Source organism: Carassius carassius, chromosome 2 (assembly GCF_963082965.1).
Source record: "Carassius carassius chromosome 2, fCarCar2.1, whole genome shotgun sequence".
NCBI lineage: Eukaryota > Metazoa > Chordata > Actinopteri > Cypriniformes > Cyprinidae > Carassius > Carassius carassius.
The window spans coordinates 31929736-31950304 of NC_081756.1; the positions used below are offsets into that span (position 1 = coordinate 31929736).

The 20569-nt window shown below is 37.5% G+C and overlaps 2 protein-coding genes across 3 annotated transcripts in view; one reads left to right on the plus strand and one right to left on the minus strand.

Moving 5' to 3' along the window:
* LOC132097840 (cocaine- and amphetamine-regulated transcript protein-like) overlaps nucleotides 1-20569 on the plus strand; it is a 284097-nt gene that overhangs the window by 100141 nt on the left and 163387 nt on the right. The gene's annotated exons all lie outside the window — the stretch shown is intronic.
* On the minus strand, nucleotides 721-19737 carry LOC132108291 (tetratricopeptide repeat protein 17-like). 2 transcript variants are annotated; one of them, XM_059514995.1, is made up of 25 exons: nucleotides 19501-19737; nucleotides 19075-19164; nucleotides 18773-18942; nucleotides 18537-18648; nucleotides 17188-17313; nucleotides 16531-16640; nucleotides 16244-16391; nucleotides 15903-16042; nucleotides 13886-14046; nucleotides 13569-13681; nucleotides 12657-12803; nucleotides 11799-11914; nucleotides 11506-11656; nucleotides 11188-11259; nucleotides 10706-10930; nucleotides 8115-8301; nucleotides 5725-5868; nucleotides 3775-4037; nucleotides 3536-3686; nucleotides 3332-3452; nucleotides 3091-3250; nucleotides 2896-2979; nucleotides 1319-1438; nucleotides 1090-1233; nucleotides 721-993 (listed from the first exon to the last, which is right to left on the minus strand). In XM_059514995.1, the coding sequence occupies exons 1-25, from the start codon at nucleotides 19708-19710 to the stop codon at nucleotides 862-864; spliced, it is 3597 nt and encodes a 1198-aa protein (XP_059370978.1). In that variant the 5' UTR covers nucleotides 19711-19737; the 3' UTR covers nucleotides 721-861. The 2 variants fall into 2 exon arrangements, with proteins under 2 accessions (XP_059370978.1, XP_059370968.1); XM_059514985.1 differs by having other exon boundaries at nucleotides 3527-3686; nucleotides 19501-19720.

Genomic DNA, 20569 nt, shown 5'->3' on the forward strand with positions numbered 1-20569 from the left:
TATCTCGACTTTCTAAATATTAAATAGAACAGTACAGATCAAATCTTAAGAGTCAACAGCTCAGCTGTGCAAAGTAAAGTAAGTGGAAGTGTTTTTTTAGAACTTTGAGGAAAATAATCTCCTTTTGTTATTGATGTTTTGTTTAGCTTAAATATGTGCAGTGGCTCTGTCTTCAGCCTGAACGCTAATGATTTATTCCATGTCAGCTATAACAACCAAGTTTTTGAGCAGTACAGTAAACCATCAGGGGACACTCTCCTCTCCAAGTTTGAAGCATTTGATATTTTAGCTTAAAAAAATCAGCAACAAGAATATATACAAGATGCTTAACCCTCTTCTCATGGCAGATACAAAATAATCATTTGAGAATACAGCAGCCTGAACTGTTAACATAACTAAATCAGAGAATGGTTGTGTAAAGGAACTATAGTGTTTCTTTTAACAATCTGTAGTCTTAATAAGATTTGAAGACACCCTTCATACACCTAGCAGCTACTGCTGAAAGAGGGGTACAAAAGATGCATTGGTATTATTGTAAAAAAATAAATAAAAAAAAGCATTCAAACACTGACCCCAGCAAAAATATCCCTTTGTAGGAATATCAAGATATTTTATAGAAATAAACAACCCTTTAGCTATAAAACAAAGTCATAAAATTTTCATAAAGACTAAAAAAAATAAAAAGGGAAACCATTTTCATAGCCCAACTGAAATCCAACCTTATAGACAGTAATGATATGATTTATATTCATAAAATTAAGACAACAAATAGACAAACACTATGTTCCTCATTGATAGATCAGATTAAGGATTTTGTTAATGTTATGTTTGTGCGTGGGTGCGTGTGTGTGTGTTGTGTCCTCAGGGAGCTCGCCGGTCCCTCTTGGAGAGGAGGTAACACTGAATGGTGCGCAGACGATCTTTGGCTGGCCCAAATTCTGGCTGAAGTTTTAGAGTCGATTCATACCAATGCATGGCCTTCTCAAATTCCTCCTATGAAGACATATTAAGTATGTATTAAAAGCAGTCATCACTTAACGTCAATAAAATCCTTCAGAAGACAATGAGTGTCTCAAAAAAATCACTTACCATAGCTATATAAACGTTTGCCAGAGTAAAATGGTTAACCACAAAGTGAGGAGCAATTTCCACTGCCATGCGTGCCACAGTCAGGGCGTCCTCCCACAGCCTCGCATTTTGGAAGATGTTGGCAAGGCTGATGAGAGGCACATCCTACCAGAACAGAAACAGATATTCATATCATGCTGTAAGGTTTGCATTTGTACAAGCCAACCAATGGAGAAGAACTGTAAAAAACCTTCATCTGGTGAGGAGCGTAGTTCAGAGCCTGGCGGAGGCAGTCGATGGCTCGCTTTCCCTGACCTTTCACCCTCCAGTACAACGCTGCCATGCTGGACAGAACCCAGGATGTCTGATTCTAAAGGACATAAAATCACCAAGATCATGAAATGTAACGAAATCTATTACTCTTTTTCACATTTTCCACAGTTGTTCTCAGCTAGAAATACAAAAACAGACATAAATTCTGTTTACACACAGTTATAAATCAAGCAGTTTGGGTTTTTGCATAGAAGAGCTCCAGTCTTCTGTCGGTCCTAGTATCCACCTGATTTTGCAACACGGAAACAAGCTATTTTATTTGAATGTTTAAAACTTCCAATTTATTAGCTGCTAAAGGGTAAATAAATACAAAGCTCAGTGAACTGTAAAACTGTTTGTGCTACAAATCAGTATGTTTATTATTCAGGAAATGAATTAATATGATAAATAGCAGTTTGCAATATCAAGCGGCCTAATGGACATTTACAGGCAAAATAACTACAAGCAAATCACAAAGAAGCCTTGCACAATCAAGTTAAATATGACCACACCAACACTTAAGTTAAAAATAAGGTGGATGCAATTTGTGTCAAATTTAGCTGATATAACTTTAGTCCGCTCAACATGATGGATAAAGCCAATCATAGCCTTTTTTTTTTTGATAGATTAAAAAAAAAATTCACCACAGATGCATTAAAATAAGCAAAAGAGACAGTAAAGACATTTATGATATTATTATATTAATATATACACTTTTTTTAATGCCCTTATTGTATAGTGTATTGTATAGTTGTATTTTATATTTGATCTAGATTTTTAGGCTCTACTGTTAGTGTTATCTTTATGCACCAAGGGTCTGAGAGTAACGCAATTTCAATTCTCTGTAGTATGTACTGTACATGTGGAAGAATTGACAATAAAGCACACTTGACTTGACTTCAAGAAAGTGCAGTTCTTTTGAATTTTATATTTATTAAAGAATCCTGAAGAAAGTACCATTGATTTAAAAAAATATTGAAGTAGCACAACTGTTTTCAACATTGCTAATAATCAACACAGAGCACCAAAGCATCATTTTACAATGATCATCATAAGGATCATATGACACTGAAGACTGGAATTAATGGCTGCAACTTTGCCATCACAATAATAATTACCTACATTAAAAAAAAAGAAAATAAGTATATATATAAGTATATATATATATATATATATATATATATATATAAGTATATATATAAGTATATATATATATATATATATAAAAATTTGTGACATTTCACAATTACAATTACTGTTTGTACTATATTTTTAAACAAATAAATGCTGCCTTGATGAGCATTAAAGCTTTCAAAAACATTACAAAATCGTACCAAACCTGAAACCTCAAACTTTTAAAGAGCAATGCAGGTCTGTTAGTCTGACTTTGCAAAAACCTGATTGGCACAATTTCATTCAGAATAAAGCATTTACACAACCTTATAAAAAAGACAAACTGCTTTTATCCAACTTTTAAAGTGCATGTAACTTGTAGTCACAACAGACAACACTCACCTTTTCCAGCACCTTGGCAATACGTGTTCCCACTTGTTCAAAAGACTGCGAGGGAAATGTATCTTTTCCCAGATTCTGCAACACCTGTGAAGAAAGAATGAGGGTGAGATGAGACAAAACAGCCATTCACAAACATCAGAACTTTTTAGATCAGCAGAATCAGTCACAGCTGTAAATATGCGATATAAAAAGCACCTCTCTGAGCTGACTCTCTCCAGTATAGTGAATGCCTCCGCGGTTGGCCACTCCACTCAGATGGTCCAGTGTGTGCATACTGGCAGGGAGATTGGCATTGCACACCGGCTCCACTGCTGGCTCCTGAAGCGGAGTGGCAAAGTCTATATGCTCTGTGATACTGTGAGGAGTTCAGAATCATATGTTAGTAAAAAACAGCCCACTATAAAGGCATTCCAACAGAATGAGAATGATATCCTACTCTATGTTCTTGGCAGACACAGCCAGCCAAGTACTAGCCACAGTTGTGAGGTCCACACGACGCGTGCGCTGACATTCCTCTGGACCGGGCCAACCCAGACTGCTGTAGTCCTTCCATCTCTCTAAAAACACAAAATATTATGATGTCATGACGCCTTTTGCAGCTACAGTACTAGTAGAATCATCTCTGTGTCACCTGAGGCACCTGAGGGTCCAGGTGAGGGGATTGTGGGCCCACTGATCTCAAGGACCGAGTTAATTGCTGTTGGTTCACCTTGATGAACATCTCCTTCTCCCACCCAGCCCTCCGAAGTATCAGTTTTTGGCTTTTTCACACGTTTCACCTGGAATGTTATCTGAAGAAATTAAGAGAATGGGAAACAGTTAAATTCTCCTTGGTTACAAATACAAAAAGTTCTTAAACATTTCAACAGATAGACGTACCCACTCAGCTCCCTCATCGTCCTCACAGTTGCCGAAGCAGGGTCCTCCACCTCTCGTCCCCATGACCCTGTCGTTTTTCAGCACACGGATGCCTCTTAGGTCCCCTGTCTTCCCGTTCATGTCCAGAGCCCCCTCAAATGCTCCTATCAGCTCTTCCTTCAGACGCCAGTCCTGCTCCTCTTCCTCCGTCCCATCAGTCTTTTGCTCTCTGCCCCTGTCTTGCCCACTTGCCTCCCCTGAACCGTTGCTGTCCACCACCACCTCTGCAGAAGACAAGAGAGTAACAGGAGAAAAGGACAAAGGGAAAGCTGTGAGAGTGCTGCTTGTTTAGAAGCACAATGTATTAAGTCCTTGTTCAGAAGATTTAATTAATTCAATTCCATGTACACTGACATCAGCAATCTGACAATGGCTGTTTGTAAAAAAAAAAAAAAATAAAAAAATAAATAAAATAAAATACTACTGTACTGCATGTATTCTGCCAGCTATTGTAAATACAATAAGTGAAACAACATGAAATATGAAACAGTATAAAATATGCAACCATAAATCTTTTAGATAGTACTGGTGCTATATTGCTACATCACATGACTTCACTACACTGTATGTTTAATTTAGCAAGGACAGAACAGTACCATCTCAGAGCCTTCTTCCCCCCACATCTTTAAATTAAATCTTGAGCATATAAAGGCTTACCATTAAATAAATATGTTTAAGTCCATAAAGCATGGGGAAAGTGACTGTATTAATGAACTATTACACCAAGTTTCATGTTCCAATGTCCTGTGTTTTAATGCAGTTTAAGGAATATATATATAGTTCTGCACGATTAACCGCATGCGATTCATCTGCGGTTATGAACGCGATATTGCGTAGCTTGTCAGCGAACTACGGCTCTGCTTAGTAAGTGCCGCTCCATTTGAAAGCAGGTGATGGACATTTACTGCTAATCACAGAACTAGCTTTACTGAGGAGACACGTGTGACAATCACATGTGATTAATCGTGCAGCCCTAATATATATATATATATTTGCAATTAAATATTTCAATTTACTGAAAGGTAATATAGGTAAAGTTAACTTTTAGAAATCAGATAAAATAATTAAAAACAGCTGAGGAGGAGATAAAAATAGTAGATTTAGTATGATATAGTATGGTAGTATATTTTCCCTAAATATAGTATATATTATAGTATTATAAGACCCTAAATGTGCAGTCATGTTTACAGTTTATTGTATTTATGAAAAAAAAATTCAGTTTACTGTATTTTGAACGAGGGCAAAATCCAGGCATTTCGATAGGAATCCACACAATTGGGAATTTCATTTGAAAGCAAAATAGTTTGTTGAGTGATTTTCCTGCGTTTGCCAACAGAAAGCTACTTGTTTTGAAAGTGATTTCTGTGTGAGATGAGCTTCATACATTGCTACAGTACTGACAATGGATCTGCTTTTCTTGCCAAATTTTCACAGAAATCTTCCTAATGTGATTGGCCATTGATGAGGTCAAATGCTGTCTGACAACTGCCACAATAATCCCAATTCTCAGAAACAGACAGACAGTGGAGTTCAAAAGTCTGAGACCATGAATCTAGGATTTAAACTTTCATTTAAACCTCGAGACAAAGACTTAGGATTTTGACAAATGTCAAAAAGAAATGCTATAATGTAAAACTAAATAAAAATGACTAGACATTTAAGATTCATTGCTATTTCTAAGTCACTAATGGAATAAACATTTGTGTCAATAAGCATGTGAACTGTTGTGTCACTTCAACTGTTATGCTAATAATATAATTAATTTTTAATTTTATTTAAATTGTTAATACACAATGCAAAATAGAAGCATTTTTGCTAGTGGTCTCAGACTGTGGAACTTAGTCCTCTGTATTTTATTTGAACATCAAACACAGAGAAACGAGCCCCCATAAGCTTCATCATTAATCTTACTCTCAAAGAGGAGAGAGTCTTCTAAAGCAGAGACAGGCATGGAATCAGTGTCCCTGGGCTCCTGCCTCCTCCTGCTGCTGCTGCTGCTGGCCGTGTCCCATTCCTCCAGCTCTGTGTCTTCCTCTGCCTCACAGCCAGAGCCAGCTACAAACACAGAATTCAGCTTACATTTTGTTTAACATACATTTTTTAAATCAATATAACTTCATTATAATTATAACTGAAAGAAGAAGGTACAACCCGAATTCCGGAAAAGTTGGGACGTTTTTTACATTTTAATAAAATGAAAACTAAAAGACTTTCAAATCACATGAGCCAATATTTTATTCACAATAGAACATAGATAACATAGCAAATGTTTAAACTGAGAAAGTTTACAATTTTATGCACAAAATGAGCTCATTTCAATTTTGATTTCTGCAACAGGTCTCAAAATAGTTGGGACGGGGCATGTTTACCATGGTGTAGCATCTCCTTTTCTTTTCAAAACAGTTTGGAGACGTCTGGGCATTGAGGCTATGAGTTGCTGGAGTTTTGCTGTTGGAATTTGGTCCCATTCTTGCCTTATATAGATTTCCAGCTGCTGAAGAGTTTGTGGTCGTCTTTGACGTATTTTTCGTTTAATGATGCGCCAAATGTTCTCTATAGGTGAAAGATCTGGACTGCAGGCAGGCCAGGTTAGCACCCGGACTCTTCTACGACGAAGCCATGCTGTTGTTATAGCTGCAGTATGTGGTTTTGCATTGTCCTGCTGAAATAAACAAGGCCTTCCCTGAAATAGACGTTGTTTGGAGGGAAGCATATGTTGCTCTAAAACCTTTATATACCTTTCAGCATTCACAGAGCCTTCCAAAACATGCAAGCTGCCCATACCGTATGCACTTATGCACCCCCATACCATCAGAGATGCTGGCTTTTGAACTGAACGCTGATAACATGCTGGAAGGTCTCCCTCCTCTTTAGCCCGGAGGACAGGGCGTCCGTGATTTCCAACAAGAATGTCAAATTTGGACTCGTCTGACCATAAAACACTATTCCACTTTGAAATAGTCCATTTTAAATGAGCCTTGGCCCACAGGACACGACGGCGCTTCTGGACCATGTTCACATATGGCTTTCTTTTTGCATGATAGAGCTTTAGTTGGCATCTGCTGATGGCACGGCGGATTGTGTTTACTGACAGTGGTTTCTGAAAGTATTCCTGGGCCCATTTAGTAATGTCATTGACACAATCATGCCGATGAGTGATGCAGTGTCGTCTGAGAGCCCGAAGACCACGGGCATCCAATAAAGGTCTCCGGCCTTGTCCCTTACGCACAGAGATTTCTCCAGTTTCTCTGAATCTTTTGATGATGTTATGCACTGTAGATGATGAGATTTGCAAAGCCTTTGCAATTTGACGTTGAGGAACATTGTTTTTAAAGTTTTCCACAATTTTTTTACGCAGTCTTTCACAGATTGGAGAGCCTCTGCCCATCTTTACTTCTGAGAGACTCTGCTTCTCTAAGACAAAGCTTTTATAGCTAATCATGTTACAGACCTGATATCAATTAACTTAATTAATCACTAGATGTTCTCCCAGCTGAATCTTTTCAAAACTGCTTGCTTTTTTAGCTATTTGTTGCCCCCGTGCCAACTTTTTTGAGACCTGTTGCAGGCATTAAATTTTAAATGAGCTAATTAAGTGGATAAAATTGTAAACTTTCTCAGTTTAAACATTTGCTATGTTATCTATGTTCTATTGTGAATAAAATATTGGCTCATGTGATTTGAAATTCCTTTAGTTTTCATTTTATTAAAATTTAAAAAACGTCCCAACTTTTCCGGAATTCGGGTTGTAGAAACACAAGCTACACTTCACATTCACCATTCGGATTGTTGTATTAATGAGTAGTGTGTTAGTTCAAAAGAGCATTGCCATATTAATCCCTAAATCAATAGCTCTGAGTTCCCCCAAACGAGAACAGGACAATGAGTTCATTTTTGTCTGCAGAGCGCAGCAGCATCTAAATAAAGCCTGTGCTATTTCCAGTGCCCTGAATTATTGAGGACACGATTTTGCTATTTCAAAGTCTCTCTCACTCAGAAGAGTGCCAGGGGATAGAGAGCTGAGCTAAGGGGAGCAGTGCAGGATGCTGAGGAGAAGAGAAAAGGGGAGCAGGAGAGGGAATGGAGCAAACCAGGAATAGAAGATGCAACGGTAAAGAGTGTAAAATTGGCTCACAGATTACAGTGCCTGGGCTATAAATAGAGTGCTGAGCATTGTTGCAGCACCAGGGAGGAAAAAAGAATGAGTGATGGAAGAAGGTGAAGTGGGGTTGCTCTCCGGGGGGAAAACTCTTGGTTCAGTGTTGCAAGGGTCCTTCAGGTTTACAGAGAAAGCTACTTACATGGACAGGCCTGGTGCTGGAGATTGTAAAGGAAGGGGTAAAACTGGAGACAGCGCATTAGAGGCAGGCTGGCACGACACTGGGGACAGTGACCTGTGAGAGTCAGGGCCCGACGAAACATGGCCAGAGCACCAGTCAGGTTTCCCAGAGAGAGGTGAATGGTGACCAGGCTTAACAGGGTGTGAGGCTGGTGTAAAAAACAGGGAGAGAGAGAAATACAGTTATGTCACATAAAAAAGATTTCTGTTTTGAATAAAGGAATGGCCAAAATTATTTTTTTTTAACATTTTGAGGTCAATCAAGATAAAGATAAGCTTGTATTGGAAAAGACTGTAGAAATATAGCATTGCATCACTTGCTCACCAATAGATCCTTTGTGGTGTGGGTGACGTCATAGAGATCAAACAGCTGATAAAAACATCACAGGTTCTCGACACAAATCCAGTCCATCAATTTACATCTTGTAAAGTGAAAAGCTGAATTTTTGTAATAAACAAATCCATCATTAAGGCTTTTCATCTTTAAATCGTCGCTTCTGGCCAAAATGTCCAATAAGTTTAGAATCCAATATAATACTTGGCACTTCATCCAGTAAATCCATCCCCTGTTTTCCTCTCACATCAAAATCCACGGACATATTAGTTTAGAACTGTTTTGTTTACACTTGTAAACAGTGCTTGATCTGAGCATATTTTTCTCCCGACTCAGACGAGATGACTTTTTCACTGGAAAACGTGATATTATGGAAAGTTTAAAAGTGACCGTCTTAATGATGAACTTGTTTATCACAAACATAGAGTTTTTATCTTCACAAGACATTAATAGATGGACTGGAGCGTGTGGATTACTTGTGGATTATTGTGATGTTTTCATCAGCTGATTGAACTCTCATTCTGAAGGCACCTAAAAAATGTATGCCCTCTGATCCGTATATATAAGTGAAGAACCTGAGAAGTGCCACTTGCACTTAATCAGCTGCACAATCACTAAAGGAGTAAAGCCCAAGGTATACTTCAGTTTCTACGCATATTATAGGGTGTGATATGAAATATGTAAGTGCACAGTCAGATTTTTCTAACCACTCAAACGGTGTACTCTTTTGTGCAATTTTGCACTGATTAGTTTGGCCACAAAGTGGCAACACTAGCCCAGGTCACTCTTTCAGTCAAAAAAGATGAGCTGGATGAGGGAACAACACCCATAACTACTGGATTTGGCAACAACAATAGATGCCCACGTTGACAAGTGCTTGTCTTTAAGAGAGATCCACAACTCTGGTTTCAAAGAGTACAAATACAATTTTTATTTATTCTAACTTTTAGAAAGAAATAAAGCAGCCACTGGACAAGAATACAATTTCTAGTGTGCATGCGTTTATTTGCACACTATGAAACCTAGTACACTTTGAAAGTCTCGTGTTCAGCTATATGCAAACGTTAAAGGTGCACTAAATGATTTTTGCCAAATGATATTGATATTTGAAAGCAACTAAACAAACTCGCCCATACCCCAACAGGACCTTGTCCTAATTTTGATAACTCCGCCCCACATGTGCGTACACAACCCTGGCAGCGACGATGGTGGAATCTGCTATGCCTGCCTGCCGCAGCATATTCAAGCAAAAGCCAACAAGGCAAGTTGTGTCAAAAAGCAAAATCAACGTAACTCACAGATCAAGAAGGAACAAAGCAACCTCGGCATCCGATTCCCTTCCGCTGAAGTTTCTCCACCGCTGGAAAGCTGGGGCAATATTTACACGGGTCCTACATCTTGCCTGATCGTAATGTTTTGTTCCTCTGAAATTTTTCTCTTTTTTTTTTAATCTCTCGCTATCTATATCCGATCTATTAATATTCATCCTGTGCACTCACTGAGCGCTCTATCATTACTAGACATACTCCTTACTGCTGATTGGCTGCAAGTTGTTTTCAGGACTTGGTCCGACGCAGTATTCAAAAGCGGTTTTTAAAAATTGCTAAGTGCACCTTTAAGTGTTTGCACCAAAACTAAAGAATACTTTCGACTTACAGACATTAACACAGCTCATTCTTGTGTTAAAAAACATGTTCTGAACAACATGTAAACAACTAAAACAAAGAGCTCATATGATGGTAAAAACAAAATAAAGCCAGATGTCTGTCTGCATGTGTACTGTGATGCAAGTGTAAATATTGGACACAGTGTGAACAGACCCTAAATCTAACTTAGCAAGATTGTCTAACTTAACTGAACTGATTGCTACAGGCTGTAGGCCAATAATAGAGTCAAAGTCAACATTATTAACAATAAACTGACATCTACAGGTTTTTAAAAGCTTTCATCTAATCAAAAGCATGTAATGCAAGGATTACATTTATCCTTGGCTTTCAATATTTAAATTTAATTGCAATTGATTAAAAAGCAAATAATGCAATTAATATGATCAGACATTTTCTGACTCTTCTACAGCATTAGAGGAATATTCCATGGGTGTCCATGTGAGTGGCATGTCACTCAGTGATGTAATCACTTAAAGTGTAAACTGGGTGGTCTGCACTGAAAAACAGTGGGGTGTTCGACGCTCTGCATTATAGGTCAGTGTCAGCGCATACCTCTGAGCGGTTGATCTGCAGGGCCTGTTGCAGCAGCTCATGGGCCTCGTCATGCAGGCCGTAGTGCAGCAGCAGGTTGGCAGTGTTGACCAGAGGCATGTCTCTGTGCTGAGGAGGGGCTGAATGGAGCGCCTGACGCAGACACGCCAAAGCTTGTGTGCCATTTCCTTTAGCACGCCAGAAAAGACCTGCTTCATTCTGCATCATCCACTGCGCCCCACTCATCTGAGAGAAAAAGACTTCCCATTTGATCTTCTTAAAGCTTTCCACTTCTTCATATTTCCATAAGACCCCACACTATCCATCTTTACATAATTAGTCAGGTTTTTAATCAGCTTTTAATCAAAACATTTTTTTCTTACTAATATCTTACTAATTAAAATCTTCAATTTGCAATTCACATAATTTGGTCCTCAATTATCTACAAAGAGTGAACAGTGCAATTGTTAATGTACTCAACATCAGCCACGTTATTATTTTACCTTGTCCAGAGCCTGAGCTATCAGTGCTCCAGTTTGCTCCAAACTCCTCCCACCACTGCGCTTCAGCAACACCTGCATAAAAACACACACACACACACACACACACACACACACACACACACACACACACACACACACACACACACACACACACACACACACACACACAGAATGACTCACCTGAGAAAACACAACACACCCACATATTAAATAGCTCTCCCTGCTTCATCTACCTGCACAAATAGCCCAGGTAGGCTAGGCTAAGGGTGTGGTACAGAGCTCCTTCAGACTAATAATGTTGAATAAGCTGGCTCATACCTCCGCAGCATGTGGGTCAGACAGCTCTTTTTCTAACGCCCAGGTCAGAGAGTCCAGAGGGTCTCTAGCAGTGACAAGATTCTTAAAACTGCAATCCGGCGTCTGTCCTGATGGAGGAGGACCTTTGCTCTCCAAGAGAATATTCAGAGCCCTGGTATAGTAACATGACAAAGATAACAAGCTTACATGTTACATGTTGAAAGGCTGAGCAACTGTACAATAAGTCTGTGATTCTGTGACTGTGTATACTGTATGTTACGTAAGTGTTCACATCACAGTGCCACACGTCTTACTTAAAGTTGCGGGACTCAGGGGGCAGGTAATAGGTGGGAAGCAGGTGCACAGGGGGAATTGTGGGGAATCGTTGTGCACAGTCTGACCTCCTGGGCCACAGCATCGTATGATTTTCCTGTTCACACACAAAAAACAGATTGTGCCTTCTAGTGTAAATATGCAGGATAACATAGATAATACAGAAATAATCAATTTCCATGGCAACATTATTAATTCCAAAATAAATCTGTGTAATTTGAGTAATCAATAGACAAAATCACAGTAAAACAAGTTATGTAAATGCCTTATTGATAAAATGTTAGTGTATTAATCATATCTAGCAGGAAATTAGACATTAGTTATGTAAATCCATGCTAGTTACATTAAATTGTATTTTAATGATATTATTTTTAAGATTATGCTTGCATGATTTTTTGAAATTATTGAACAGAAATATTCCAAGATAACTAGTTAACTATATTTTAAGTCAAAACCTTAACCTTCCACCATTTCGAGTGTTTTCATTGCAATGTTCAGGAGGTATAAGTCAGAACACTTGTTTACATTGTGTTCAAACACATATAAAAAACATGCCGTATGCAGATCATAATATGCCACAAAATAAATACAGGCCTTAAATATGCCAATAATTTGTCCAACATGGAATCTGTGCAATCTGTGCCGGCTGAACTTCACAAAAGAGGAATCATTCAACCGTCATTCACAAGTTCAACACAACTCTTCCTTATGAATTTGTGTTCATTTAAAATGTAGGCTTATTCTGTTGTTTACAGCTACCAATGTGTTTATCAAAAATACAAAAGTGTTTATAAAAAACATAAATAAATAAAAATAATAGGAATTAACCACACTCTTACATCAGTGGAGGTTGTCTCTTTGTCCCAGTGGGCAGCAGGCTCCCGTCCTAAGGACATGGTGTAGGACTGCTGAGGACTGTGACTCTCATTCACACTCAACTCAGACACCAGAGCCACACTGCTGGCTACTGACACGTCCTCACCAAACTACAAGCACACACACACACACACACACACACACACACACACACACACACACATCAGAACAAGAGGAGATTAACAATTAAGAAATCTAGCAAAGAGGAGTGTAAACAACATTACAGTGTGAAAAATAATGTTTTCATACAACTGGTTTATAAACAGGTTAGTTTCAACTACTCAGTTAATTTGTTTAATTTTTCAATGCCTACAAAAATAGTTTTGCAAGCAGTCAAGGTAGGGTAAAGTGTCACGTGGGCACAAACATTAATATGTTCCACTGCTTTTACACAAAACCCTAATGAACCACTGCTTGTCCACTGAAATTCATGAAGCAGTATTATTACAGACCAGTGCTTCTCTCAACCAGAGGGCCAGGGTGCACTAACCTGAGGGCCTCTGCAAACTTCTAAGGGGCCCTCAAGGATTCAAGCATTAAAATAAGCCACAACAACTAAAAATCAAGATATTTCTTATTCTAATTTACACATCTACTGGGTTTTTTTTCTACTCAAGCAAAAGTCACGTAAAGTAATATATTCTTGAAACTCCATAAGCATTTGAATATATACTTATATATATACTGTATATATATATATATATATATATATATATATATATATATATATATATATATATATATATATATATATACTTGTGTATATACTTTTTTCAAGGTGTGTAGAAATCGAGTAAAAAGTGTTTTTTGTTCTAAACTGCTTCAATATTTATTCTCTTCATTAACACACAGAATCAGTGTGTTTTCAGTTTCACCTGAATGTAGTGGACATTTTCAAACAGTTCTCCACGGTGATAACGTACAGGCAAGTCAAACGGGCAGTGCAGGGTGAACTTCTGTTGGCCCAGATGACACATCTGGTGATTTCCTAAAACACACCATTGAAGCTGTTTAAACGCATTCATATGTACAACAGTGGAAGAGAACAAACATGGTGCCAACCAGATCTGGCAGGCTTGTGAAACTTTATCCAGTATATTGCACAATATTATTGTTTTAGGACCTTGAGTTTGTGGGTCTGTGTTAAAGAAATTGTTTGACTGGAGTTGAAAGGTAAAACATGCAGTCTAACCGAGTTGAGCTTCTTTAGCCATCTGGGTCTCGTGGATGATGTTCCGCAGGATCTGTTCCTCCTGAATGAGCTTGTGCTTGTCCAGCATCTCCTGCTGTCGCAGATAATGATCATGCTGCTTCTGGTACTCCTTCAGTTCATTCAGGGTGCGCTGCAAAGACCTGGACAAAGAGGGAAGATGCATGTTGTTTTCACACCACCACCAGAATAACTGCAAGATATTCATCATCACTGCCAGAAAACAAATGCTTAAGTCTGAATGTTGCAACTAGACAGCATCGGATTTTGTTTATCTGGTGTAACTACCAAAATAGTCAACATTTTTTTTTGTCAGACCTTCACATGAAACAAATCAAACTTTATGTGCAATCAAACCTCTATTGTGAAAATAACATCCTTTCATCTAATATACTATTTTTGTGGTTCTATTTTTTTTGTCCAAAAACTGTCTGCTATAGTAAGAAAATAAATATAAGAAAATAAATCTCAAAAAAAGGACCCAGCGATTAGATAAAACAGAGCATTCTGTATAAAACCAACTTTTTAAACAGGCCTTTAATAACTTATCTATAAGAAGCATATTAATGTACAGTGCTGTTCAAATATTTGGGGTCAGTAAGATTTATTTATGTTTTTGAAGTCTCTTACAAATCATAAAAGGCTGGATTTGATCAAATACACAGTTTTAAAAATTTATTAAAAACTGGTGAAAAGTTATCACTATTAAAGATTATTTTTTTACATTAATATATTTTAAAATCAATTTTATTCCTGTGATGACAAAGCTGATTTTTTTGCAGCCATTACTCAAGTTTTCAAAATGATTGGTTTTTGGTCAAGAAACATTTCTTACTATTATCAATGTGGAAACAGTTATGCTGCTTAATTTCGTATGAAAACCACAAAAAAAAAAATTGGGGGATTTTCAAAAGACAGAAAGTTAGAAAGAACATTATTTATTTAAAATAGAATCTTTTATAACAATAAATGTCTTCACAGTCACGTTTAAATTATGCCCACATGCATTGCAAAGCCAATGATATAATTATTTTTAGTATTTAGTCATTCACTTGTACATTTTATTTTAATTAAATATTTTTTAATGTGGGAGGCGCAATGACACATGAAGTTAAATTGTAGCTTCTTAACTTGATGCATTTTGTTTAAAGGAACACTCCATTTTTTTTTTAATAGGCTCATTTTTCAACTCCCCTAGAGTTAAACAGTTGAATTTTACCATTTTCGAATCCATTCAGCTGATCTTCGGGTCTGGCAGCAGGTGCAGTGATATTATGCAGCGCCTGAAAATAGTCCCCAGCAACTCTGCTATTGCTGCAACTACACAAACTAGCTGGGACTATTTTCAGGCGCTGTGTAATATCACTGCACCTGCTGCACACATGGTACGACAGCAAAGTTACGTGATTATTACACCATAATGAGAATATAGTTCCTAGCCATATCGCCCTAGAAAATCACAACTTTTAATTTTCCACATTCTTAGTACACAATGTCAATACAGAAGAGTCCATTTTAAATAGTAAAAATATCAAAACTCTTTGGTCATTTTTGAGTGAGAGTCTAATTACCATAGATTCAATGATCTATGCTAAGATAAGCTAAAAGTGCTACCTCCAGACACAGAGAATGGCTGAATGGATTCGAAAACGGTAAAATTCAACTGTTTAAATCCAGAGTTTAAATCCAGGAGTTGGAAAATAAGCCTATTTTCAGAAAAAGTGGAGTGTTCCTTTAATGTATCTTTCTTCTTTCACAGAAAATTTGTTTGAGAACAAACTACATAACTGGCAGCCCTCCTGTAGTTCAATCCTGTTGAAGACCCCTGCAATGATCCATAATGAATTCTTCATGATAAAAAGAGCAAAGGGAAAGTTCTCCGCAGAAATACGCCACCAAAGAAAGAACAAGACTCAATACCAGGAAAAAGGCTACTCCATACTCAGTTGGTTTCTTAATGAGACACACATTAATTACACAGAAAAAGAGTCTGTGCTACCGGTGTTGAGCTTCAAGCCGCTGCTCCAGCTTCTGCTGACAGAGGACGGCATGTTTCCTCCTCAGGGCCTGCTCAAAGCCTGGCTGAGCCTTCAGGGCCTGCTCATAGCACAGCACGGAGTGATTATACTCCCCCAACATCTACCAGAGAGGCAGGAGGAAGGGAAAGAGACGCAACAAGGAAGTGAGTGTCATTCGATATAAACAAGAAAATCAGATACTAAAGAAAAACTGCCATTTCATGTACAACAGAAAGTGCATGTGAACAGAGGATTATGAGGAAGTTCAAAAACAACTTGTATTTTCAGAAACCATCCCTCTTTTCAACACTCTTGCACTCACAGCGTAAATGTTGCCCAGGGTGTAATGGCTGGTTAGGAGATCGGTGGTGAGATCCAGAGCAGCGTGGGCAAGAATGGCGGCATCAGCCGAGAAGTGTGCTCTGTGAAGTATGTTTGCCATGTTGATGAGAGCAACATCTTTGTGCTGCCTACAAAAAGAGTACATGCAAATTTATTTAAAACAACTTATCCAAATCTTTGTGCAGGTGACGAAACACTAATTTCGCTGTTGATATGTTATGCCCACTATCCATCTGCTATTTTTGTCCAGGTGTCATTTCACTTTACCTTGGAGAAAAATGGAGAGCACGGACCACACAGTCCACAGCACGCCTGGGATCATTCTTCATCCGCCAGTAGAAGGAGGCCAAGTTATAAAGCACCCATGAAGAAGAATTCTTAGAAAGTGAAAAAAGACAGTCATCATTGATCTTAAGAAATGACATTTTCAGCAGACTTCTGCTTTATCTACAAGCCTTTAAAAATTGAACCATAAAGATAAACAAAGTTCCCACGCATTCCCACTAATAAATCTTAATTATTTTCCAGCTAATCATAAGTACACAACAACCTGAATTACATTTTTATGTCAGGTACAAATTACCTGACATTTACTGCAGTTAGAAGAATGGCTCAAAGTAAAGCACTCATGTGTCATAATAATTGATAAGCTATGATTCACAAATATGCCTTTGTGACTCTCAAAGCTAATAAAGTTCTTTATGTTTCTAATAAAGCTCCCTGTTGTGCATATTGATGCTGGGTTGCATCTTATGAATCAGAACGATATTATTTTAGAGGAGACTATAACTGCAAAAAATTTCCAGTAACTATAAAAAAAGAAATACCAGACTTTTCCAGGCCTAGAAATCACAACTGCAACATTTCAAGGCTTTCCAGGACTGTGAGATCCCAGAAGATTTTAAACAAAGCAAATCAACTTACTCTTAAAAGTGCCTCGTGTATCCGATGCCCAACCTCATCCACACTCTGTCCCAGAGACAGCGAGGTAAAGATCGGGTCATCCTTTGAAAGCAAGGGTGACGTTAAGTTGACCTTTTCCTGTACACCCTGAGAGGGAAAAACCAAATGAGCAAAGACAATGAGCCCATGTTCAAGAGACAAGTTGCCATGAAATGAAAATTCACCTTATAGATCTTATTGTGACTAATTCATCTGTGAAGGTTAAATTTTTTAATGTTTTGACCTCATAATGGTTAACCAAAATGACATAACTGGACCTCCTAGTGAAAACGGCAGACTTATTTTGAGGCACATAAAGAAGAACTCTGCTTAAACCCTGTGCTGCAAGCTCATTTTCATTTGGAATAACTATGATATTATCTTTAATGTTTTTGAAGTTTCTTACATTCACTAAGGCTGCATTTATTTAATAATAAATGCATATAAATCAGCTTATGAGAATGATTTCTGAAATGTCATGAAGGAGTAAAGGCTGCTGAAAATTCAGCTTTACCACAGGTATAAATAACATTTAAAATAGAAAAACAATATTTTAAATTGAATATTATTTCAATTTAATTATTGTTATACTGTATCAAATGCAGGCTTGATGAGCGTTAAAGACTTCTTAAAAACACTTCTTAAGAACAGTATGTGGGTCAAAGACAAAAAAGTGTTTAAGCATAAAAAAAAAGTGTAATACTTCTTTCAACTGTTGTAGTTTTCCCCCCAAAAAATGCAAAAAGTTTTCTGTTTTATTTAATTGCAATTTTGTTTTTCTGAGCAAAAAATAAATATCATACTTTTTCCCCTGATTTACAGAAGACAGTAAAATGTCATACAGTGTAACAATCTTGTCAGGCATATTTACAACAAAAATAAATTTATGACATATAAAAGACTAATTACTTTCACCCCAAATACTAATGAGTTGTAATTTTAAATTTTTAACATTTGCCACTATCCTAGGTTTTGCCCATTTGCCAGTAAGAACTTTTTACTAATTTAAAACACAATAAAATTTAGTATGCTCCATTATTCGTTTAGATATTTTAATATGTACACGTCAGAATGAGCATGTTGTTTGAATTTTAGCCTAAATATTGTGTTACACTGAATGACAATGTAACATTATTTCAACCAAGTTTTGACATTTATTCTCCAAAAACTTATTTTAAACCTTAAAAGTAGCCATTTTACTTACATTTAATGTGCTTTCTGTGGACACAAAATCACTTTTGTACATTTCTTTTGATGCGGACACCTTAACGTCTTTGACCCATGTATGTGTACAGTATGTTATGGGTGCAGCTTAAGCACTCAAAACTCACCCTGAGGTGCTGAAAGGCATGAATGCTGTAAGGAAGATCGAGAATATTAGCGCAGTCAGGTTTTTCCAGGTCTGGAGGGACAGGTGACATCTGATCCAAAAAATCCTCTGGACTAGAAAACCACAACAATTAAACCAGACTGGCATATTCTACAATGACCACTGAAATGATCAATACATATCAAAAAAGAACACAAAAAAGGAAACATATTTCTTCCTTAAGCAAAAACCACTTACTTTACATCTTTGCTCTCCAGGGATGTAAAAGTGCCATCATAGAGATCCATGTCTCCCAGAGGAACTTTAGCTGTGACACAGTCAGCATCTTCTTTATAGTGTCTCTGCTCTAAACCAGTGTCCCGGTCCTCGTTCTCCTCAATGTGAATCTTCTGAGCAACTAGCTGCTTCTGCAAAGTGTACAATAACTCACTGTCATACAAGTGTTCAGGGAAGCGCAACTTTACCTCTAGAGCTGCCTTCTTCGAGACAAAGTACACTGTAAAAGGTTTTGTTATGATGAGTGTGAGGCTTAACATCACCTCTAACTTCTTGAGGTAGTTCACACGAGTCTCCTGTTGCATGAACAGAACTAAATGGTGGGGATGTTTCAAGTTCAGAGGAGAATCCACCTGGAAACGAGAGGGAGTATGAAAAAGGCTCAATCAAGAGTCACTGCCTGACAGATATCGGGTCAGAGGTTACACGACATCAAGAAGCCAGATCAGGCTGATGATTCGGTCAGTTTTATTGAATCCCCACACACTAGTGAGCTGTTAAATCGTTCTGAGCAGCAAACTGCGGCTGTCAACGCGTTAGTTAGATCGACACACTGTCTGTCTGACAGCTGTATGAAGTGAGGAACCACCCGATTAGAAAGTTACGGCTGAGAACGGTCGATATCTTGTGTTGTGAATATTTGACTGTTAGAGAGCGGAGAAGTGACTAAACACGAAACCGTCTCGTACCTGCTGTTGTATTTTGCCGTCCTCCGTCACCACCCAGTGCGTGGTGGCTCGCGCGGGATCCACCAGAAGTATACAGACGAACACGAACGCCGGTGCTCGGACGGAGATGCTCCAGAACCGTTTATTAGAGGAATGATTGCCTGTGATATTGCTCTTGTCATCCGCCATCTTTTTACCGTCTGTCCATTCGACCCTAAAGGTTCGCGTCATTCACCACAATCTGCTTCCGGGTTACTGAGTGACCCCGCCTACCACAAAACATTAGCTAAACTGATTTAAATTGTCCAGTTATTAAAAAATATATATATAATCATAACAATCAAATAAATAAAAAAAATCAACAGTGTTATGCCATTTAAGTAAAACGCTTTTGTTTCAAACTTACTATGTCACAGTCAAGGTCTACGCTAAGGTTACTGTTTTAATCTCTTCTTTTTTTATAAATCAGAAAACATTTTATGACATAAAAACCAAGAATAGCAGAAAGTGAATAATATATAGATATAGAATTAACTTACATGTATAACTCAGTTATACACGCATTTTAAGAAGTCCATACAATGTAGACTGTGTAATATAATGAAATCTACACACTCAACTGCGTTAGAAAAAACGTTGGGGTTTATATTTGTAAGTTTACTTTTATATATGCGAGAATACATCAGACTGTTTATAATTATTTTAATCGGTGAAACCAAAAAGCATGATTTCTAAATAACTGCTGATTTTTTCTTCTGTAAATATACTTGTTTAAAATCTATAAAGATTGTTAAAACTCCTATTAAAATTAATTTTTTATATTTTTATTCTAATCATTTCGTGCATGAAAAGAAAGATATGTAAAATAGAGAAGTCATAGTGAGACCTTCTATTATAGTGACACCATTATTATTATCCGTTATTTAAATATGCAGTTTGTAATGTAACTTGCTAACAACTGAATGTGAATTTACATGCTTGAGGAATATAACAACTGCTTAAATACATAAAACAGCAACTTGTTTGGAATAAAACAGAAAAATCTTAGATATTATTGATAGAAGAAATAGTTTAGCTAAAATAATGACAG